The 24,139-nt window shown below is 37.7% G+C and overlaps 2 protein-coding genes across 3 annotated transcripts; both read left to right on the top strand.

Annotated features, from left to right (window-relative positions):
* The first annotated feature begins 606 nt into the window (after positions 1–606).
* LOC107712442 (actin, alpha cardiac muscle 1) lies at positions 607–4,733 on the top strand. Its single transcript, XM_016517703.1, has 8 exons — positions 607–625; positions 1,764–1,908; positions 2,010–2,249; positions 2,507–2,591; positions 2,680–2,841; positions 3,298–3,489; positions 4,106–4,287; positions 4,392–4,733. The coding sequence occupies exons 2-8, from the start codon at positions 1,780–1,782 to the stop codon at positions 4,533–4,535; spliced, it is 1,134 nt and encodes a 377-aa protein (XP_016373189.1). The 5' UTR covers positions 607–625; positions 1,764–1,779; the 3' UTR covers positions 4,536–4,733.
* A 1,469-nt stretch (positions 4,734–6,202) lies between these two features.
* LOC107712441 (gap junction delta-2 protein-like) lies at positions 6,203–9,214 on the top strand. 2 transcript variants are annotated; one of them, XM_016517700.1, is made up of 3 exons: positions 6,203–6,667; positions 6,853–6,894; positions 8,202–9,214. In XM_016517700.1, the coding sequence occupies exons 1-3, from the start codon at positions 6,597–6,599 to the stop codon at positions 9,043–9,045; spliced, it is 957 nt and encodes a 318-aa protein (XP_016373186.1). In that variant the 5' UTR covers positions 6,203–6,596; the 3' UTR covers positions 9,046–9,214. The 2 variants fall into 2 exon arrangements, with proteins under 2 accessions (XP_016373186.1, XP_016373187.1); XM_016517701.1 differs by lacking the exon at positions 6,853–6,894 and having other exon boundaries at positions 6,205–6,667.
* The last annotated feature ends 14,925 nt before the right edge of the window (positions 9,215–24,139 follow it).

Raw genomic sequence — 24,139 nt, 5'->3', positions numbered from 1 at the left:
GTGATTAATAATGACGTGCTGAGATAGATAGATAGATAGATAGATAGATAGATAGATAGATATTTCTTGTTTTCATTTAGCTTTTCTGATGTTATAATAATTTCAAATGTTAAATATTTTGTTCATTCATTGTTTACTCTTTTTTTTCTCAGATACGTAGACAAACTCATATTTTGCTTCTAAATGAAAATATCAACACCTTAATGAGACATCGTTAAGTGTAAACGGTGGGTTATTTTTATTTATTAATTTATTTATTTTTTGTTTAAAGGGAAAAATCGCTTATGTTTTGTCATTTATATTTAGCATGTAACGTGCAGATTTTACGGATGACATTTCAGCAATGTTCACAGTGATTAATAATGACGTGCTGAAAATCGTGGAATACCATCACTTGCCCCCGCGATGCCTCCCTGCGTCTCTTCCCATACATGGGCGTAGGACCGAATGCCTCGCGGGGGTCTCTCCTCTCCGCGCCCTTCCATTCATGGCCACTCCACTCTCAATGGCGCTAGGGCTACCAAATTAGGAGAGGGAAGTCCAGCGGGCGCTGGGCCACTCTTGGAGTATAAATTGGCTGCTCCTCAAGGCGCCGTCTACCATTCACGCTCCTGGTGCTGATCTGGTAAGTACAGCTAACGCTTTCCGAAATGTCAGACTTCATTTAATGGGATGCTCTTCTGAACGCTAGGATTTAAACTAGGTCAGCTCTGGTGCAACATCACTGGAATTATAATGAATATAATTGACTCTTGAGCTAAACAAACATTTCAGAGGCTTAGAGTTGTCAGTTATGAATACTTTGCTGACTATGAGTTAAAAAAAAGTTCATGTTTTTACTTTTGAAACTTGTCAAGAGGATTAGTTAATCAAGGATGAGCATGTCAGCATCTCAGGAGGTACAGAACTATGTTCTCCAAAATGTTTTTGTTTTTTGCAGTGGTGCCATAGAAGAACAATTTTCAGTTTCCAAAAAATCTTTCAGTTAACAGTTCTTAAAAGAACCTTTCTCTCTCTCTCTCCCGCTCTCTCTCTCTCTGTGTGTGTGTGCGCACGTTTTTGTGACAAATGAGGACATAAATTTGTATAATGACAAGGGTATGACATAGGTATTACAAGGAGAAGGCCTCTTTTCAGGACATTACCCCATGTCCCCACTTTTCAAAACGCATATAAATCACACAGAATGGAGTGTATTGAAAATCTGAAATAGCACAACGTTTCCTGTGAGGGGTAGGTTTAGGGGTAGGGTTGGTGTAGGGCAATAGAATATACGGTCTGTACAGTAGAAAAACCATTACGCCTATGGGATGTCCCCACTTTTCACAAAAACAAACCTGTGTGTGTGTGTGTGTGTGTGTGTGTGTGTGTGTGTGTGTGAAGAATTAATTTTTTTTTCCACTAAAGAACCGTTTGTTCAGTGCAACTTCATGGAACCATTCACTCTCGGTTCCCCAAAGAACCGTTCAGTGAAAAATTCTTAAAAGAGCCATTTTTTTCTTAGTGAGAAGAACATTTTATAATCTAAAGAACCTTTTTGTACTATAAAAACTTTTTGAACAATGGAAAAGGTTCCATTGATGTTAAAGGTTCTTCATAGAATCAAAGATGCCAATAAAGAATCTTTATTTTTAAGTTTGGAAAAGAATTTCAAATGGTTTTGTGGTCTATTCTGCAGAGCAAACGTGAGCTTGTCAGGGAATGCAAACATAATGACTCGGATGTTCGCAGTATGTTCATACATGTATCTGATCTTCATTTAGAACCCCAGCTGACACCATGTGTGACGACGACGAGACCACCGCTCTTGTGTGCGACAATGGCTCTGGCCTGGTGAAGGCTGGCTTTGCTGGAGATGATGCGCCTCGCGCTGTCTTCCCTTCCATTGTTGGTCGTCCTCGCCACCAGGTAAGATGGTTTTTCAATTAAAAAATGGGCTATATTATAGGTTTAATGAGGAATATTATACAGTTTGTGCTCAACTATTGACATCATCTCTTCTCTAACAGGGTGTCATGGTAGGTATGGGACAGAAAGACTCCTATGTGGGTGATGAGGCTCAGAGCAAGAGAGGTATCCTGACTTTGAAGTACCCAATTGAGCACGGTATTATCACCAACTGGGATGATATGGAGAAGATCTGGCACCACACCTTCTACAATGAGCTGCGTGTGGCCCCTGAGGAACATCCCACCCTGCTCACTGAAGCTCCTCTTAACCCCAAGGCCAACAGAGAGAAGATGACACAGGTGCCACTCGCTTAAACATCCTCAAACAGTGCACATTCGCATGACTTTACAAACTCTACAAAAGACTGTTCACCTAGAAAATGAAAATTCCTCACCTTGTTATTGCAAATATTACAAATAGACAAAACATTTATTCTGCTAACTGAACTATAAGGCATGGAGAAATTAAGATATTATAGACATTAACATAATTGTCTGTAAAGCTGCTTTATAAATACATTTGACTTCACAAATGTCTGGCATGCATTCATTTGCAGATCATGTTTGAGACCTTCAACGTTCCCGCCATGTACGTGGCAATTCAGGCTGTGCTGTCACTGTATGCTTCTGGCCGTACTACTGGTGAGTGTGGTATTTGTGAATGCATGCATGAAATTACTTAATTTCTTGTAGGTTTCTCTGGAGCCTTAACGATTTTTATTGTTTGTAGGTATTGTACTGGACTCCGGAGATGGTGTGACCCACAATGTGCCCATCTATGAAGGTTATGCTCTGCCCCACGCCATCATGCGTCTGGATCTGGCTGGCCGTGACCTTACTGACTACCTGATGAAGATCCTGACTGAGCGTGGCTACTCTTTTGTGACCACAGGTATGAATAAGCTAAGCTGTATCATTATTAGAGTTATCAAACAGGTATTATAATAATATATTGTGTTAAAGGGGTCCTATTATGCTCTTTTACAAAGTCTGGATTTTGTTTTGGGGATGTACTAGAACAGGCTCTCATACTAGATTGTTCGAAAAACATTATTTTTCACATATTTTACATGTGTTGTGATTGGCAGCACTCGGCGCCTGGTCGGAAATGTCATGCCCCTTGCCATAGCCGCCTGTGAGCTTCAGTGTAAATATTGCGTCAAAATCAAATAAATTTGGGCACGATTTAAACCCAGATGATTGTAACCACTCTAAGTTTGTATGCTTTGGTAAAGCTAGCGTGTCTCCGACATAGTGATAACTAACAGCACTATTACAGACTAACTAAAGTTGAAAAAGTGAAAAAGCATAATAGGACCCCTTTAACACTGGAATCACATTCTCACAGCTGAGCGTGAGATTGTTCGTGACATCAAGGAGAAGCTGTGCTACGTCGCTCTGGATTTTGAGAATGAAATGGCCACTGCTGCTTCCTCCTCTTCTCTGGAGAAGTCCTACGAGTTGCCCGATGGCCAGGTCATCACTATAGGAAATGAGCGTTTCCGTTGCCCAGAGACTCTCTTCCAGCCTTCCTTCATTGGTGGGTGATATCATATTAATTCTACCAAAAAAAAAAAAACTTATATAGCTGCATATTGGTTAAATATGGTCTAAACTGGTTCAGTATTATTTTTGTATTTCTTATATATTATTATGTATTTATTAATATTTTTATTTAGCTTTGATTTTTATATTTTCAGTTTTTCCATCTAATATTTCTATTTTATTATATTTTATTTTAATTAACCAAACATGATTTTACATTGTTTTCGGGGGGGGTTTATGTGCTTTTTATTTATTTTTTATTTTTTGTGACTACAACCCAAGTTTTTCATCTAATACTTATATATATATATATATATTTGTTGTTGTTGTGTTAATTATTATTTCAGCTTTATTTCAGTTAACCAAAAAAGATTTTGAAATGAGTTTTATTATGTGCTTTTGTGATTTTTATTACTTTCATAATTCTATGTAACTTTATTTTTATTTTAATTTTAGTCATTTTAGTACTCCAACTTAGCAACATTTTTTATTTTCATATTTCCACATCTAATATTTATATTTCATTTTATTTCGACTTTACTTAAAAAAAAAAAAATCATAGCTTTAGATTTAGTTAACAATAACAACGCTGTTTTTTTTTCTCACCAAAGGTATGGAGTCTGCTGGTATCCATGAGACCACCTACAACAGCATCATGAAGTGCGACATTGACATCCGTAAGGACTTGTATGCCAACAACGTCTTGTCTGGTGGCACCACCATGTACCCAGGTATTGCTGATCGAATGCAGAAGGAGATCACTGCTCTGGCCCCCAGCACCATGAAGATCAAGGTAGAATATTTATTCAGTCATTCAGATTTTCTGTCTTCTTTTAAGTTGAATTCACCTAAGTAAGATGTTTGATTTGTAAACATCACATGTCTTCTTTCTGACAGATCATCGCTCCCCCTGAGCGTAAGTACTCCGTCTGGATCGGTGGCTCCATCCTGGCTTCCCTGTCCACCTTCCAGCAAATGTGGATCAGCAAGCAGGAATACGATGAGGCTGGCCCATCCATCGTCCACAGGAAGTGCTTCTAAGTGCCAGGATACACCACTCAACATTAATTCTAACAGAAATTCTCAACATTACCTCCACCTGTTGTGCATGCAGGCAGATTTTGCCTTTATTTTTCCTTGTACAGTATGTTTACACCAAAGTGCAATTTGTTTGTAGTTATTTACTGGATCATACATAAATGTGTATGTGGATATTTATTGGTTTTTAAATAAACAAGACCAGGGAATTTGTATTATTTTAATTAGTCTTTAATTAATCTTTTGTCATTTACTACAAGAAATGTAACACTTTGTTCATTAATACAGTGAATACAGGATTGCATAAAAGCCATCTGTGATGGATTCATAGTTGCAACTTCAATTAGCACCCAGTATAAAAATAGCTGCGGCTCTCTAGGAGGCGAAGGGAGATCAGAGAAGAACGCAGCTCATTGTCAAGATGCCCTTTTCAGGCTTATGAGGATTTTATTTTTGTCTTACACTATACTGTAAATATGTGCAAACATTGATTGCCTTGAGTTTTACAGCTTCAGTTATCAGTTGGATTCTAGCAGGGATATCCCATGTTTTATCTCTCCATCCTAGTGAGGAGTCCTAAAGCGATTACTCACCAGTGTTAGTTCACCACAGGCGTTACCACAAATGGGCCTACCTCTTCATCACCTGCGGGAGAGTGCAAGTGAGGGTTAAGGGACTGTGCTTGATTTGAAGAGTTCAGATTAACCAACTCAATCAGCTGTTTACAAAAGAAATTTGACTCTCGTGGAATCTTTCATGTTTTTTGCAGAAACGGAAAACGTAGTGTAATTTTCACATATAAACAGTGTTTGCAAAAATACAATGGATTTCAGGGCGGTCGATTATTTTAAAGGAATTTTAAAGTAAAATTTAGTTAAAGTTAAAGTTTATAAGGTACTTTTTGGGGAACTATTGGTTGAGGTTAATTGCGTGCAACAATTAGTCAGGTTAGACGCCATATTGAATTGCATAAAGGTGCTATCACAATTTTTCCGAACTCAGCTTTCAAAACAGTTTTGTGGTTTTGTCTAATGAAAGGTTACACATTTGTACATAGTTTTGTCTCTGTTGTCAGATAACGCGATTGATTAAGACTATATGCGTCTTGTAACCATACAAATAAGTTGAGGACGTCAGCTTTGTGAAAACGTTACAAACGACAATCTGCCTTATTTTGTTTTGTTTGCGAATCACCAAAATATATATCGCCATAATAGCTCCTTGACGCGAAACATTAATAAAAGTCGCAGCAACAATAATAAAGTTGCTAAATTTGGTAACAAAATCCGCAAATTGACAACAGTGATTGATCGCGATGGAAAGCGGCATGCGGAATACTGTTGCTATGGTGACCTGCTTAGTCTAGCAAACTCTACTTTATGTTCGTCTGCGTTTTGGCGGCAGTTGAAAATAAGCGCTCTGGCTATAGCTTGTAATCTAAATCATTAGTAAGACGTTGGAAAGCCCGTCTGAAACCTGGACTTACCTTTTGGCTTTCTTTGCCGGGGTTCGAGCCTTAATTACGCCCCCCATGATCCGCGGCCTGTTTATTATCGTGAGCGCACACGAACACGAACTCTAAACTCTAATCTCCCATCCTATCAAGCGGGTGTGTGTATGTCGCGGGAGACAGACCTCCCCAGTGATTTGAGTTTATCACCAATGATTTTATTACGGATTAATCAGGGCATCTCTGGCATATTCGGAGAATAATGAAACGGAGAGATCCTGCTGTTCTGGTTTCTCTCCAACAACCTTGTCTGCGCGTGACGCAGGGGGAGGAGAAGGGGGCAGTCTACTTAAAGCGGGATTAGCACGAGCCAAACATTATACTCCCCTCCGTTTAGGCTCAGAGCGACCTATCGTCCTGCTGGCGAGACAGAAAACAGGGGGACTTTAGACTAATCAGGACCTAGGACGAGCGCGCGCTCCGGAGCGACAAGGTGGACAGCAGCGACTAATCAATGCATTCGCCCGATACTACACTCGCCTTCGGAGCGGAACAGTAGCTCGCATTTGATTTCACACGGTCCACTGTGTTACATCGTCTCCGAATGAACAGCCATGGGGGAATGGACCATTCTCGAGCGTCTCCTGGAGGCGGCTGTCCAACAGCATTCAACTATGATCGGGAGGTGAGGGGAAAAGTGCAACATGTTTATTGATTGCTTTGCACATTAAAAGAAAATTACTGAGGTCATTACACAGTGACCCTTCTAAATGAGGGCGATTGGCTATTGGAGCTTGATGTGCCCATTGTAAAGGACAGGAAGGTGTTCGAAGAATTACGATAATGCTTTTGATGTTATTGTTGTTACAGTTATTACTGCACATTTTGGACAACAAAGATTTTGTGCCATCGGTAAGACTGCTGTTCCATGTCAGATCTGATTTGCTTTCAAAGAAATGTGCGTGCCCTGCTTGGCTGGAAGCGCGCGTTTGCCTGCGGAGAGAGTTTCAGCACTGGACAGCTCCCCTCGTCAATCTGCACAGTCAAAAGAACAGAAAACCGTACAGTTAAAACCTGTTAGTTGGTTAACTGTAAATTACCATAGCATACAATAAAAAATAAAGTTATATTTAACAGACACTGCATGTAATTTTACCATTAAAAAAATCTATAGTGATGTTTTTGAAAGTAAAAAGTATAAATTAAAAAATAAAAAATAAATAACGGTGAATTTGTTATATTCGACACGACAATAAATCTACTGTTATAATTATTGCAGTAAATCAATTAAAAGCCACCGTATAATTTACGGTGGAAATCAGTAAAAGGACGTTCACATATGTATAAGTCCACACGTGACACATCACATTTCAATAAAATACTGATGTTTCTTTTTTTTTCTAATCAGTCATGTACATTCAAAGAATATATTATGTAATTTAGTTAATGTATATAGCATTGTTCTATCGCCATGTGTGTTACTACCTTAATATTGTTTTGTGAGATGTAAATGAACACTGTATGCTGAACGCATTTATATACTGTGGATTTATTGGCTATTTTTGCAGAAGTTTCACATTTGATGAAATTGAATTCATCATGTGGTCTTGTGTTTAACAATTTGTATCAGTATATGCAAAACAACCAATCTTATGGTACATTGTAGTTATTGGAATATTAATATTGCCAGATATTATGAAATATTATTGAATTATGTATCAATAGATAGTATGAGTACATCATTGGAATATTAAGATTATATCAGTTCATGAAGTATATACAGTTATGATGTGCAAAATATGTGCTATTTTGTACAGTGAATTTCTAGCAAAACCACATTTTCAGGAATTGTCTCTTTAATTGTAATGTTTTTAATTTATTTATTAATTCATTCATTCGTTGTGTGTGTGTGTGTGGGGGGGTGAATTCCTTTTCTGTTTTTTATTTGATATACTATATATATATATATATATATATATATGGTGCAAAAAGGTGCAGAATTTGAACCCTTTTAAAATGAAGTGTTGTCACTGTAATTTTACAGTGAATTTCTAGCAACCACAAATGGCCATTTTTAACAATAAATTTGTTTATTTATTAGCCATTTTGTATTGCAATTTTTAAGTGTTTTGTATTCCTTTTATTGCTTTGACTTAACTTTTTTGTGAATACCGGAGCAGATACACTATGAACTAAAATATTTCTGTCTTTATGTTTAGGATCCTACTGACAGTGGTGGTGATCTTCCGGATTCTAATCGTTGCAATTGTAGGAGAGACCGTGTATGATGATGAGCAGTCAATGTTCGTATGTAACACTTTACAGCCGGGCTGTAACCAAGCTTGCTATGACAAAGCGTTCCCTATATCTCACATCAGATACTGGGTGTTCCAGATCATCATGGTTTGCACACCCAGTCTATGCTTCATCACATACTCTGTGCATCAGTCGGCCAAACAGAAGGAGCGGAGATATTCCATGGTCTACCTGTCCCTCGACAAAGATCCCGATTCAATGAAACGAGACGACAGCAAAAGGTTCAAGAGCACCATTGTGAACGGAGTACTTCAGAACACGGAAAACTCCACCAAAGAATCTGAGCCCGACTGTTTGAAAGTGAAAGAGATCCCCAGTTCAGCCATGAGAACTGCCAAATCTAAAATGAGAAGGCAAGAGGGCATCTCAAGGTTTTACATCATTCAAGTGGTTTTCAGGAACGCACTGGAGATTGGCTTCTTGGTGGGGCAGTACTTCCTGTACGGATTCAACGTTCCCGCCATGTACGAGTGCGATCGCTACCCTTGCATCAAAGACGTCGAATGCTACGTTTCGAGACCCACTGAGAAAACTGTGTTCCTCGTCTTCATGTTTGCGGTCAGTGGGATTTGCGTGGTGCTCAACCTTGCAGAACTCAATCATCTGGGCTGGAGGAAAATTAAAACGGCGGTGAGGGGGGTTCAGGCCAGGAGAAAGTCCATATACGAGATCAGAAACAAGGACTTACCGCGGATGAGCATGCCGAATTTCAGCCGCACCCAGTCGAGTGACTCGGCCTATGTCTAATGTTCCTTCATGTAGTTCATCAAAGCAGAGGTGCTCAATCCTGGTCCAGGAAGACCTCAGGTTGCACATTTTAGATGAAACACCCATTTTAAGTCTTGGAGCCTCTATTCTAAATGAATAGTTCACTCAAAAATGACAATTCTGCCATCATTTACTCAACCTGTGTCAAGTCATTCCAAATGTCGTTCCAAATCTGTATGACTTTCTTCTGTTGACCACAAAAGAAGATATTTTGAAGAACGTTTTGGTCCCTGCAATGAAAGTCAATGGGGTCCAAGACAACACTGGACCCCATTGACCATACTGAGATTTATTTATTTATTTATTTTTCAAATACCTTCATTTGTGGTCTACAGAACAACATCAGGGTGAGTAAATTGTGACAGAATTTTCATATTTGGGTCCCAGTGGCATCCAAATTGCATTTCTGGAGGACTCCAGGACCAGGATTGGATTATTCAAACCACTGCATTTGATTATGTACAAGAAAAGTTATGTTATGAACTGTTCATCTCACCTGGTGGGGTAGATGGATTTTATTTGTCTGTTATGGACAATCAGAACAAACGGACCAAACGTTTGTTTCTTATCAGTCACTGGAGGGCACTGATGCAACTTTTTTATTGCTCAGAACGGAAAGCTTGCAATGAGTTTCAATATTTATTTCTTCGTTCACATGATCAGCTGAACCTGAAATATGTTTTGCACTAAATATGGATTTAAAGAAGCCAAAACAAACCCGAATTGTGCTGTGAAGGTCGTTTGTTTCATTATATTGTATTCTCATTCTGGTTTTAGATCGCACATGTGATAGTTTCAGTTTACTCACCGCAACTAGTTAGACCGCAGTTCACATGTTTATCTGTACTCTATGAATCTTATCTCTCTTTTGGCTTAGATAGATTGCCATCTTTAATGGTTTGGTTGCCTGTGCTTGCACCACTGACCTTAACGTAAGTTATTGTTCTGGTATATTTAAGCTGACTTGCAGATCAGTAGCCGGTGAACTGGCCAATGCTGCATAACGCTTAACTGTCTATCTTTTGTATTTATTTATTTATTTATTTATTTATTAATGTACTGGATTTATTTATTTATTTTTGACACCAAAGCGCCCATTGCTTTCATTTGTGGGAAACAGATACATTGCTTTTATGTGTTCAAGTGCCATATGTGTACATAGATATATACATATTATAGTATATTGTAATCCTTATCATGAGATATGAATTCCATGAACTCTTTGTGTGGGCCGTTTTAAAGGATGTACTATCCCTTTAATGTGTTTGGGAACGGAAGAGTGGCGAAAAATCATCCATATTTTACATTCACGAAAAGTATGATATTGCATTTAAAGTACATATGAAGCACAGTTGATCAGAAATCAGTAAATAAGGGGTTGAGATTCACGTCCCCTGGTGCTTCTATTTCTCAAAAAATGTTACCAACTATGTGAGATGAAAAAAAATCTAATACAAAAATATGGAATTCATTATTAAAAAGCTGTGTGATTTGCATTGCTTCATTTATGATAGAACTTGAATTTTAGCCTAATGCATCAGCAAAAAGTGCCATTTTCCTCAGGGACTGAGGTCCCTGTCATCTTCCCCATGAATCAACTTCCTGCCAGTTAGTTGAAATGCATGCATGTATTATTATTTTTTTCTTTTTCCGACTGGTTCAGCAGCACAGTGCTTACATTTGATCCGGGCGCCATAATTATACCTGTCCAGCTTCAGTCATGCTGACACGATGACAGAGGCTTCCTCTCAGGCTGGTGCCCTGCGTACAGTATCTCTATGTTATGCGGAGGTCCGGTCCCTGCAGAAGCCGCGGTGGCCCTTGTGCCAAGGTCACAGAGAAAGTGCTGAACTCTGCAGCCGGTGGCCTCAAACCGGGATTTCTCTCTGCTGACAGACTGGGAGAGGCCTGAAACTCACAAAAGTGCCAAGATGACTCTTCAGCAGAGAGCAGGGGGAGGGAAATCTAGGCACAAGCATCCTGACAGATCAATTTGGAATTCAGCAGGGACCTGAGATTCCTCTTTGACACAACGCAAACAGCCTTTGTCCAACATGTTATTGGGAAGATCTGCCGTTACGTTGGCAAGACACATGTGTGAATTTGAGGAGAAGTGACTTCAGCCACTAAAATTACCATGAAAAAAACTGCAGAATGTCATTGTAAAAGGCCTAATAAAAACTAATACAAATCAGTTCTGAGAAAAGCTCTAGCATAATTTGTTTGTAGATGCCACTTGGTTTGATATTTTGTATCTAAGACTAATAAATTAATCCACTTTTAAGGTTACTTTAAAAGTGTGTGTGTGTGTGTGTGTGTGTGTGAGTGTGTGTGTTTGTCTTGTACAATTTCAGTCTGTCCGCTCTTACCCTCCCTCTTTCATTATTTCCTTCTACTTTCTCCAAAAGTCCTAAAAAAAGAAATCAGTTCTGGTGTATGGCAGAATTATGGCGTAAATACAAGAAAGAGGGAACTTAACTGAGCTATTATTAACATCAATTAACATATTATTATTATTATTATTATTTTCTAAGAGAACCTTAAAGGTATATGAGCACTTAAGTCACATTTAAAAATCAGATGGCATCATCAGATGCCAAAATATCAAAGCAAGTGGAATCTAATATTAAAAAAATAGTACAAGATTATGAATTGTATTATTTATTATTTACACTTTACTTGGTTAGACTACATTTAAATCATGCCCCAAAACAAATAAATTAGTAACACATTAACAATTCAAATGTGGAACATTTAAGCAGTTCAAAGGATCGCGTGTTGATTTATTTTTAGCTCTCAGTCAGACTTAGCACTGTGCAATGCTTAGAAAGCATTCTGAATAATTCAGGCTCGATATACTGGCACAAGCTGTAATTCTCTAAAGCGGGTTAGGGAATGCTGATGCTTAGAACCCCCCCAAAGATCCCCTTCACCCCCTCATCTATGAAGCTTAATAAAAGTTTAAGGCAAAAGAGCACCATTGCTTGACGGAAGCACGGAAGCGACCTTGAGTATTAGTAGAGAGATAGAGATACCTCTGTGACAATTTATGATATACTCCAAGACTCTTGCAATAAATAAATATATAAATAAATAAATTCCCTAAAAGTAATGACTCATTAAAAGCAGTGTTGGGGGTAACACATTACAAATAATGTGAGTTACTTAATCAGATTACTTTTTTCAAACAACTAGTAAAGTAATGCATTACTTTTTAATCTACAATAACATATCTGAGTTATTGGCTGATAGCTCTCCTGTCCCCATGTTGAGAGAAATCAGTAAGGGCAGAGGCATTGTGTGCACTGTGTAAACATGTTACTATAGTTCTAGACCAGGGGTCTCCAAACTCGGTCCTCGGCAGAGTTTAGCTCCCGCTTGCTTCAACACACCTGCCTGGAGGTTTCTAGTATGCCTAGTAAGAGCTTAATTAGCTGATTCATGTGTGTTTTATTAGGGTTGGAGCTAAACTCTGCAGGACCCCGGCCCTCCAGGACCGAGTTTGGACACCCCTGTTTAGACTAAATTTGAAAATGCATTTACTCATCTCACTTGCACAAAAACAGAATCAAAAATGACTTTAGATAAGCATAACATTTGCATTTCTCTCTCTCTCTCTCTCTCTCTCTCTCTCTCTTTATTGCTGAAGAGTGTTTTGAATTTTATTCTCCTGTGTCCTATTCTTCATGTAATCCAGAATGGCAGCATAAGCCCTCTACCGTACAGACGTGAATTTACATTTCCTTCAGCCTGAGGCTTATTTATTTCACTTTTGGTGGGAAAGGGCTTTTTATATTTGTCAAAAATATAACTTTTTATATTAAAACACACAACCAAGCCCAGCCCAGATTTAAAATGCACAAGTAACGTAACACATTACTTTCCATAAACAGTAACTAACCTTATGTTATTAGTTACTTTTCTTATAGGGACTCACACAATATTGTAATGCATCACAATGATTAAAAGTTGCATTAAAGGGACGTTCTCGCCAATAATGACATCTATAAAGATAACTATAAAGATATTAGCGTCCATAAAAACGGATATAACATTCTGTTTGTTACAATCACGAGCTGCAGTTTTGTCGTTTGCCGCTTTAAAGCAACTGTATGTAGTTTTGTGCATTTTTGTGACTTTGGACCCCCCCCCCACCCCACGTTTAAGTGAGAGGAGTTCACTGTCATAAATACAGTGAATAGCTGTGCATGTGTATTTGTTGCAACTGTAAAGCAACTCGCCCTTTTCGTGGAATTTCGTACCCTCTCTTATACCCTCCCTTTCATACCCTCTCACCAAACTTTTTTACGCATTTGGGGGGAGCATGGGAAAAAAACAGAAACCATTTGCCTTATTCGAAGTGTACCCTTCAGAATGTTTTTAAAAGGTACACTGTAAAATCTAATTAGTTGGGCTTACTTAAAAAAAGCATGCAAACCGATTGCCTTGAAAAAACTAAGTAAAGTGAAATAGGAATAGTATGTTGTACTGACAAATGCTTAGTTAGTATAGCTTACTTACACGAGAGTTCTAGTAACTAAAAAAGAACTGTAGGGGGTACTTGATCCTTTCATTTAGGTTTACTCATGACTTAGTATAGCTACTCACTGACTCCCAGAGAGCATTGCGGTATCAATAAATTATGCAGTTGCTTTGTTTTACAGTCTTTCTAAAAGCAACCTATTTATTACTTTTCTTCCTTTGAAATCACATAACTCTGACATCATGATGCATTACTGCATTAACAGGAAAAAAAATTATAGTAACATAAATAAAGTTCCAAGTGCTCAACCAAAGGAAACGCTAATCACTATAATGGTGAGTTAAAAAAAAAGGAAAAGAAAAGATTGGAAAGGATGAGTTTAGAGACTTCTGCCTCAGAGAGTGGAGAGAAGGATGAAAATGAGTGTATGTTTTGCTGGTAAGATGTGTTTGACAGTTTGTGGTGTGGCTAAGTTTGTTGTTGCTAAGGTCAGCTGAGTGGTTTCTTGGGTGTTACTAGGCAGTTCTGGGGAAAGATATACTGTTGCTTGGTGGTTGCTAAGTGTAGCAAAGTTCGTAAGGGGAAGAAGGAAGTGACTCAGGTAGGCGGTTTGGAGACTCGTGGCTCTTTTATTTCTTTCTCTAAATTTCAACTAAACACAAACGGCGCGCCTCCAGCGCGTGCTCACTCTGCCAAGGCATAAACTCAGTTCACTCAGCTTTTCCTCCTCCGGCTACGGAATCGCCACGAGTCCCAGTCTCTCTCTCCCGCTGCAGACTTCGCTGAACCACGCCCCCCCCCGCCACACTAAGGTTTCCTGAGTGATTTGTAGGGCGGTGGTCTTCTAGTCATTGCTGTTTATGGTCTGAGTGTTTTTTAGGTGGTTGCTAGATTGTCCATTTGGTGTTGCTAAGGTCCTCTGAGTGGTTTATTGAGTGTTGCTAGGTAGTTCTGATGAATGCTATACTGTTGATAGGTGGTTGTTAATGTGTTTGGAGTGGTTTGTAGGGTGCTGTTGGGTGTTCTGTTAGATGCTATAGTGTTGCTAGGTGGTTGCTCATGTGTTTTGAGTGTTTTGGGCTCTGCTAGTCAGTTCTGGTGAATGGTATATGATGCTGGGGGTTGCTGAAGTGTTCTGAGTGGTTTCTTTGGTGTTGCTAGGGAGTTCTGGTGGATGCTATAAATTATAAAGTTTAAAATTATAAAATTATAAATGCTATATAATTTATAAATTATATAGCCTATAATGTTGATGGGTGGTTGTTTAACTGTTTAGAATGGTATATTGGGCATTGCTAGGGTTTCTGGTGGGTGTTATAATGTATACTGGGGTAGTTGCTACAGTGTCCTGAGGGGTTCGTTGTTAGGGTGTCTTGGTCACCATAAAGTGTTGCTCAGTGGTTGTTCAGTTACTCTGATTGGTTTTTAGCTGTTTACTTGAGTTTCCTTTGGTGTCGTTAAGTTTTTCTGAGTGGTTTCTTGGGTGTTGCTAGGCTGTTCTGGTGGGTTTTATACCATTACTAGATGGATGCTGAGGTCTTCTGAGAGGTTGCTATGATATTGCTAGGGTACTCTGGTGATGGCTTTAGTGTTGCCAGGCTGTTGCTATGGTGTTATGAGTGACTGCTAGGGCGTTTGCTAAACAGCTGCTTACTACAGCTAAAGGAGCCTAAACTCAAATATTAGGATAAGATGTTCTGATCCCTTGATATGTATGTGGTCATTACAAGCAAACGCCATACAGCAAACTCAGCAGAATCAGAGGACAAATTCTACTGAAAGTGAGGTGTCAGTTAAGTGCTCCACTTGCCACTTATTAAAAACTGCTTAAATGCTCACTCAGTCCATTTTAGTTTATTTCTTTTGGCAACTGGCTTTCATTCCAACAAACATTTGCTAACTCTTCCTGGTGAAATCTAATTAGAATCCCACAAATCTCATTGGAGCACAATGGCTGGGCCTTAAGTCACCTGCCAAAACACTGGTACAAGCCCAAGGGGATTAGAATGTCTTGCAGAGGCTTAAGCCCATAGGCCCTTTCCAACCTACACCATCCTCCAACACCAGGGCCTTCATTCAGAGTACATCCCTTTAAGACTCTATCTTTTCACAGTGGGGTAACATAATCTTCCTGTATAAGATGCAAGGATCAAAGGTATTACCTCTTTTAGGGGACTTTGAGATGACATTGAAGCTCCCGTCAAGTCCTCAGTTTTGTAAGATGCAATTGGCTGGTTGCTGATTTGCTAAACCAATCAAAAAAGGAAATCCTTGATATTGTGCTCATTAGACAACATGCACCTGAGCCTCTTAAGTGTGCTGAGGATCTCCAGCAAAGCTGGATTTACCACACAAGTGTAAACCTGTTAAAGACACCTACTATGTTTCAAAATTGCATAATGTCATCTTTCCGCAAGAAGGTAAGGATAATCCAGCAGGCACATTCAATAATTTTGTAATCGAAAGATTATAATAAAATGCTTCAATTTTCATTAAGTTGATTGATTGATTGCAATAAAATGTGTAACTGCCATATTTAATAATGTGGGAAAGACAGTTTGGATTTTTGACTGTTTGGGTTTTAGCTCAGACAGTCACTTTACCAGCTAACTAATAATCTACTTATGTAATTATCTGTTAGCTAGTTTAGATAAACCTAAAGGCGCTCTGAGTAAAGCATGATATGTAGGCTGACTCAGTAATATCAACAAGGTAAATCATTTATTCCAGATATCTCTTTCTGAGAATGGATTTGAGTCTGGGTCAGAATGTGACTAAATTAGTTAATTAACACTTGCACTTAGTTTTATGAACACTTTTTATACATTTCACCTCATTATCGCTTCATTGTATTATTCATGTTTCTTAGGACAAATTTGAGTGCTTTAATAATGTTTCCAACAGTGTCACACTTGCGAGTCTTTTTAAATAAGTCTACCTAGAGAAAAGTAGCTACATGTTTAAATGGCTAAGGACAGAAAGCAATTGTGAGCGGTTGGAGTGACACCACTGGGGTGTCAGCATGTCAAAGGCAACAATTCAGTAGCAAACAGAAAGGATACACATCTGCATACTAGCATAATACTCTTACGGTTTCTAGATGTATGCTAGGTGGTTTCTCAGTTGTTCCGAATGGATTCTAGGTGGTTGCTAGGGTGTCTTTTGCTGTTGCTAAAGCCTTCTGAGGATTGCTGGTGCTATAGTGTTGCCAGGGTGGTCTGAGAGGTTTTTCTGGTATTGATCTGATTATTTGGTTGCTAGGTGGTTGTTAAGATGATGTGAGTGCTTTCTGTGGCATTGCTTGGGTGCTGGTCTTTATAAGGGGGTTACTAAGAAATTCAGAGAGGTGTTGGTGTTGCTAGGTGTTTGCTAATATAGGCTGATATGGTTGGTAACATAGTGTTGCTATGCATGGTTGCCAAGGTGTTCTTAGAAGTTATTAAGATGGTTTCTAAGGACATCTGAAAGCTTTCTTTGCCAATTATAGTGTGTTATGGTGGGTTCTATCCACCTTTTTCTTCAACGCGTAAGTAAGCCTATGGGCAAGACTTCCGGTTCATTAGCCGCTATAGGGAAATAACGAGAAGAATAACAACGTGCAGTAAACGATAAAACTGTTTGCAGTATAAACCAGTGTGGTCGTAATTAAGACAACACATTCAAATAATATGGTAAGACACACCAATTTTCAAGCAGCAAAACGAGTGGTTCTGTACAGCTAAAAATAGCTGGGCACGGATGATACCGGAAGCAAGACCCATAGAATTTACAAATGGCCGCGCCCATTTTTACGGGAAGAAAAAGGTGGATAGTGTTGCCAAAGTGGACTGGATGTTTGTTTTCTATTCCTAATTGGTTGATAAGGTGTTCTGAGGGGTTTGCTCTGGTTGTTAGTGTTACGAAGTGATTGCTAAGGACACCTGATTGCTTTCTTGGTCATTTATAGGGTGTTCTGGTGGTTGCTAGAAATTCAGAGAGGTGTTGGTGTTGCTAGGTGATTGCTAACTGATGAGCTGTTTCTAGGGCGTTGCTAGGGTGTTCTGGTGGGAGCTCTAGTGTTTAATTACTAAGTGGTTTCTAAACTGGTTGCCAACTAGTAACTATTACAGTTCCTTGCACTCTTGGAAAAAAAGGTACAAATGTTACTGGGGTGGTACCTTTTCAAAAGCTTCTAATATGTACCATTTGGGCACAAATCTGTACATTTTAGGTAACAATATGTAACTATATCTTTATCGTTATCTTTATAGTTATCGTGCTTGGTGTGAACGGGACTTTAAGGTACTAATATGCACCAGCGAGGGGTAAAATAAGGTACAAAAGTGTACCTTTGGAAAGGAACTGCCCCAGTGAAAGCTTTTGTTCCATTTTATCTGAGAGTGTTGTATTTTAACGTTAAAGAAAATGTCTGTACACATTAGCAGATTTTTTTTTTTCTTGGAGTGATATATGTTTGTTTCCTATCACCTTAATGTTTTTACTTCTACATTAATGTAAATATATAGTTTGGAAAGCGTTGAAAGGTATTGACAACAAAACATCTGTAGGCCCAGATAACCTAGATCCTTATCTTTTAAAGGCAGTGGATGTTATTACAGAGTCTTTTGTCGAATTATATACCTAAAATTTGGAAAGCTGCTTATGTTCTCTCGTTATTTAAAGGTGGTGATCCCTCAGAAATGAACAACTATCGTCCAATCTCCAAACTCTCAATTTTGGCTAAGATCCTTGAATCTCAGGTAAATATACAGTTAAAACAGTTTTTATTTGATAATAATATCTTAAACTGTTTTCAATCTGGTTTAAGAACTGGCCATAGTACCATTACTGCTGCTACGGTGATGATAAATGACCTTATTGGTGCCCTGGATAGAAAACAGCACTGCTCATCCTTATTTGTGTAGCCATCCAAGGCGTTTGATTCAGTGGATCATGAATTGCTGTTGAAAAAACTTAGCAGTGCTGGTTTTGGACCAGGGATGTTGAAATGGTTTAGAAATTATTTGGTAGATCGGACTCAGTGTGTTCATGTGGAGGATCTCAAATCTGATTTTCTTGATATATCTAAAGGGGTTCCGGTTCCATTTTGGGACCTATTTTGTTTTCTATTTATATAAATGATTTGGGAAAGGACATTTTAACCTGATGATACTATTATTTATACCCTTCCTCCAACTATTACACAGGCGGTGAAAGAGCTTCAGACTGCATTTCAGTCATTGGAAAGTGCTCTGGTGATCTTAAAATTGGTTTTAAATTAAACAATGTTTATGTTTACTTTTAGTGCCAAAAAGAATCTTGTAGAAGTTACCTTCCTAACTGTGCTTGATTATGGTGATATATTATGCATGCATGCAGCCTCTTCCATCTCAACGAGCCTTGATTCAGTGTACCAAGCTTCATTATGTTTTATTACAAATGCTAAATCCCGTACTCATCATTGCATTCTATATGAGATGGTAGGTTGGACATCACTAACCATACATAGAAAACAGCACTGGTACATTTTTATCCATAAAGCAATGTTAGGTAAACTTCCATCTTATCTCTGTACCCTTCTTTGTCTTAGTTACCAGTTACCAGCTACGTTCTTCTAAGTGTTTGCTTTTTAATGTTTTTACAGTATTACCTATTATGTACTCTGGGCATGGAATAATTTGCAAAAAGATCTAATTCTAGATAAATTGTTGTCTATTGGTGAATTTAAAGGCGTCGTAAAGAGAGTGGTAATGGAGGCTTGTGATTGTTTTTGTTGAGCAGATATTATGTTTTAATATTGTTCTAATGTGTACTTGTTGTATTTTAAAATGTTGTCTTACTGTATGGCTGCTACCTTGGCCAGATCTCTCTTGTAAAAGAGATTTTAATCTCAATGAGACTTCCTGGTAAAATAAAGGTTAAAAATTGCCCTTGAATTACAGCATTTGTTATTAGTACCACTTTTAAAAGGCTAAGACATTTTTAGGAGGTTGAACAAGTTATATTTTATGAAAACAAGGATTTGTTGTATTTAAAAAGCAAATAGGTTAATGATCTAACCTGCTAATGTCGCTTGGTTACATATTACATTTGTGCTTTGTTATCATGTTGCAGTGGTTTGTCTTTTTTCAATTTTTTGTATTTTTTTGCTCTGGATATGGCTTTTCATCCCACGAGCACATCACAGGAATGTACAACAGAATTACCCCTCTTGAGGAGGCATTGTGAAAGGCGGGTTAATTTCCATAATGCCTGACATATTAAATCCCCTCCAGTTTCTGCAAGTCCCTTGTGACAGCAATTCTCCTTGGAGACTTCCTTTTTGTGTTGTAATTGCACTGCAGTGGATAGTTGGAATATCATAGTGACTGAGTGTCTGAGCAAATGAACAACTGCACAAATGGAGCGGCGGCGCTGTGAGAGCTTCCTTTTGCTCTGTATCTCCCTGCATCACTAAAGGGAGACCTGGAGGAGCGGTCGTCATTCAGTCCCGCTGCAGCTGTTCGAGCCTGTCTTCCTGCTCACCCTGTTTCCTCTCTAATCCTCTGCACATGCTGTCATAATACAGCTGGTCACGTGATTTTCTCTCACTCTCGCTCTGCCTGCATTATCTACAATAAATGGGAATTGAAAGGGACTCATCTGCATTAGAACATCATATGCTCATTAAAAACCGCTTATCACACTCCTAATACTATCAGAGGTTTCACAGCGCTCATTCATTTGTAATTGCTTTAATCAAAATATCTGTAACCATCACCTGAAACCTTCATAATTGATCAAATCTACTGCATGTCCTTACTTAAAGGGATAGTTCACCATGCATAAAAAATTAAAATGCTGTCTTCATTTATTTACCCTCAATTCATTTCAAAACCTGTATGATCTTTTTTTGTTCATAGAGAGTGATGGTCTAGTGCTGGTTTGGGCCACACAGATTTTCATTGTATGGACAAAAACATATTAAACATTCTCTCTTTTTTTCTTTAGAACAACATGACAGTGAAAAAATGATTTTTGGGCAAACTCGGCAAACAGGGAACTTTCTCAGAACTTTGGCTAACGTTCTGACAAGGTTCTCTCAAAATTATTAACAAATGTTTTTTCAGTAACATTAATTGAATATTTGTTCAAATTTATCCTGGGTTTAATATTTTTTTGTTTGTTTAGGTTACTACCTACTACTTGTTTCAAAACGTTCAGAGAACATTCAAAACTAACATCCCTATAATGTTTTCGCTAAACATTTTAAAATCATTCAGAATGAACATTTTCATAACTTAAAGGGAAAATTAGCCCAAAAAAATTTAGCAAGGATCTCTCTAAGTTATGAACAAATGTTGTAGTAACGTTAATAAAATGTTTGCTCCGTTATCTGGAGTTTAATAATATTCTCATAAGATTAGAAAAAATAAATTTCTGCATTTTTCTGAAATGTTTTAGGTGGACGTCTGTCTAATGTGTTTTTTTTTTGTTTGTTTGTTTTTTTTACTACTTGTTTCAGAACATTCAGAGAACATTCAAAACTGTTTTCTCTAATGTTCACATAACCAAGGAAGTTTTTTAAAACATTGAAAAAAAGGCCATTCTGAACAGAGAATATTAAGAAATAACATTTCATAATAAATAACTTAATGGAATCATTAGCAAAAGTTCTGGCCAGGTTCTCTCAAAGTTACGAACAAACATTCAACGTTAACAGAATGTTCATTCAAACTTATCTGGGGTTTAATGTTCTCAAAATGTTAGCACAAAAACATGGAATGTTCAAGGAACATTTGTTTCTGAAATGTTTTATTTGCACATATTTAAAGTTTTTTAAATGTTACTGCTTGTTTCAGAACATTTATAGAACATTCAAAAGTTTGCATAACAATAAATAAATAAATATCTGGACATTTGAACGCTTTCATAACTTAATAGGAACATTAGTAAAACATTCTTAGAACATTTGTGTTGGCTGGGAACCGTCCCTAGGATGTGTTCTTAAGAGGAATTCATGCAAAACGGGTTCTTGATTGATATTTGTTGAGTGCCACTTTTGAAAGGAATGATTTATGGACCTCAGTTTGGGTGCACAAATCCCTTTAAGCTAAGAAAACCCTTAGTTATAATTATAAACAAATTCACCGCTAAGATTTCTGTGCATCCAGACCTTGTCCCTGACTATAGATGTATGACAGGAGCTCCCAGATAAAGGTCTGCTTTAGTTTCAGCACTGGTGTCTGATTACCATGTTCCTGTGAGCTATTGTTATCCACAATGACCTTTCTGACCTCCGTACGTAAAGACTGGAGACAGAGGTTACACTGTTCAGATACAATCCTGGCAGACTCGCTGCAAAGAAAGCTCTTAAGAAGTCAACAAAGAGACTGACTTTAATGACTTACTCAGTGTTGTTGCTGTCATGTTACCCAATCGTATTAGGCCTTGAGCTGTCTCGTGCCCAAGCACACTTAACTATCACTGCGCCACCTGGGCGTGTAAGGACAGCTAGTCACTATCTGTAGTGCCAAGAAAAGACTCAGCATGGGTTAATCCCAACTGAGCCTTGCTTCTTAGTGGATTATTAATTAAGACGTCACAACTTGATACGTCACAATTCACAACCACTCACTCGTTCCCTCCTGTATGGTTTCTCTTTTCTTTCTTAATGTAAGACTACAGGCTCTCCCAAGATTAACCCAGGTTAACTGTCTCCCTTTGTTTGCATATTGCATATATGCATATGCTCATGTGTGCTTTTGCCTGTGTGTGTGTGTGTGTGTGTGTGTGTGTGTGAGAAGAGAGAGAAAGAGAGATTTGACTGGACAGTATGCATACAGAATACATATATATATATATGTGTGTGTGTGTGTGTGTGTGTGTGTGTGTGTATATATATATATATATATATATATATCATTTTTTATTTTTTTAAGTGTACTAACTCACAAGATGTGAGCGTAGTTGTCAAACACAAAAGTAGTCCAAGCGCCAAGCATATATACACATATTTAACAAATATAAAAAAGACATAATACATAATTATTATAAATGTATTTATTTATTTTAACACTTTATGATGACACAATATATTTAATTAAAAACAAAACAAGATCACGTTTTATTGGACTACATTTCCAATCCAAGGTGAGATTGAATGAGGTGATATATTTTTCAGCTGTTCTCACGTTAGTTTTTGTGTTCAGGCAAGAAACGTGGAGTGATGGCAGCTCGAACCATTCCTTATCTCGGAGGAAAACATAAAAAAGTGAACTGACCAAATTTCCCAGTTGCTCTCTTGTGCAGACTTCAGGTAACAGCTGGCTTTCAGAGGGTGCGGAGGGCTGCCAGTCGTTTGAATTACAACCTCTTATGCAAGGATTTATGGGTGATTTCTTGGTCCCCTCCACGACCTAGCACTAATGAAAATAAGTAATCAATAAGATAATAGCACCTGACCAGCACACAAGACTGGATCTATGGAGGCACAGTAACTCGTGTTGAGTATCTATGTGACAGCACACTCTAAACTTTTATACTAAATAACATGGGAGCGTTTGAGGCAGCTTCATATTATCAGCATGCATCTCAACATCAAATTCATTTTCATGTGCTGAGAAATGAGAGACACAGAGTAACAACAGAGCAAATGAATGGTGAGAATCCTCTTTATTAAAATGATGATTTTTCATATCAAGCAATAGTAGAAAATTCAAAATTCAGTTAGGTACAGTTTGATGCTTAATGGAGTCAAAACATACTTTAAAAAAATCATATATAGGTATTTTTGTTAGTATCTTTTTTGTAACAAAACAGTCCACATCTAATTTTCATGACCTTTTTCTACCCTATCTCTGACCCTTAAAATTAAACAGACAATATTTTACTACTGTCACTTTAAGAAAAATATGTTGCACAGCACCTAAAATTTGAAGTTTTACATTTAAAATTTAATAATCTAAAATTTTAAGCACTTTAAAGTAACTTAGAATTATCATTATTTACTCAACTTTGTTATTTCGTTTGTCATGTCTTATTTGTTTATTTTGTTTGTTTGTTTTTTTGCTTTTGTTTTGTTTTGTTTTGTCCCATACAATGAAAGTCACTAAGTTGTATGAACAGTTTTTTTTTTTTTTTTTACTGTTTAGAAACTGCTAGTAAAAAATTAATTACACATTATACATTAAATTTTGAAGCAGAAAGACTGAAATATTATTTTCTTGTAAAACGTACTCCAATAATCTATAAATTAACATCAGTTAATTCTAACATGGATTAAGAATGAACAATAATGTATTCATAAATAAACATTAACCAAGATTAATCAATAGCAAATTTTAAAAAGTTCACTTTTAATTATACCTATTGCATTTACTCATGACGAATATAACCTTATTGTAAAGTGTTACAATGATATATTAATGATCACAAAAGCAGAGCTAATCTAGATTTAGACTGTAGATCTTTTATCTCTTGACTGTAATATTACTTTAGTGAAATATTATAGACCATGGATGTATGACGGTGCTCAAACACCCAAGGGCAACACTTATGCCAATCAATGTTAGAGATGCACATCACGTGTGTGTGTGTGTGTGTGTGTGTGTGTGTGTGTGTGTGTGTGTG

This window comes from Sinocyclocheilus rhinocerous, unplaced genomic scaffold (assembly GCF_001515625.1).
Source record: "Sinocyclocheilus rhinocerous isolate Xijiao unplaced genomic scaffold, SAMN03320098_v1.1 scaffold2613, whole genome shotgun sequence".
NCBI lineage: Eukaryota > Metazoa > Chordata > Actinopteri > Cypriniformes > Cyprinidae > Sinocyclocheilus > Sinocyclocheilus rhinocerous.
This window is presented reverse-complemented; position numbering and strand designations above follow the sequence as displayed.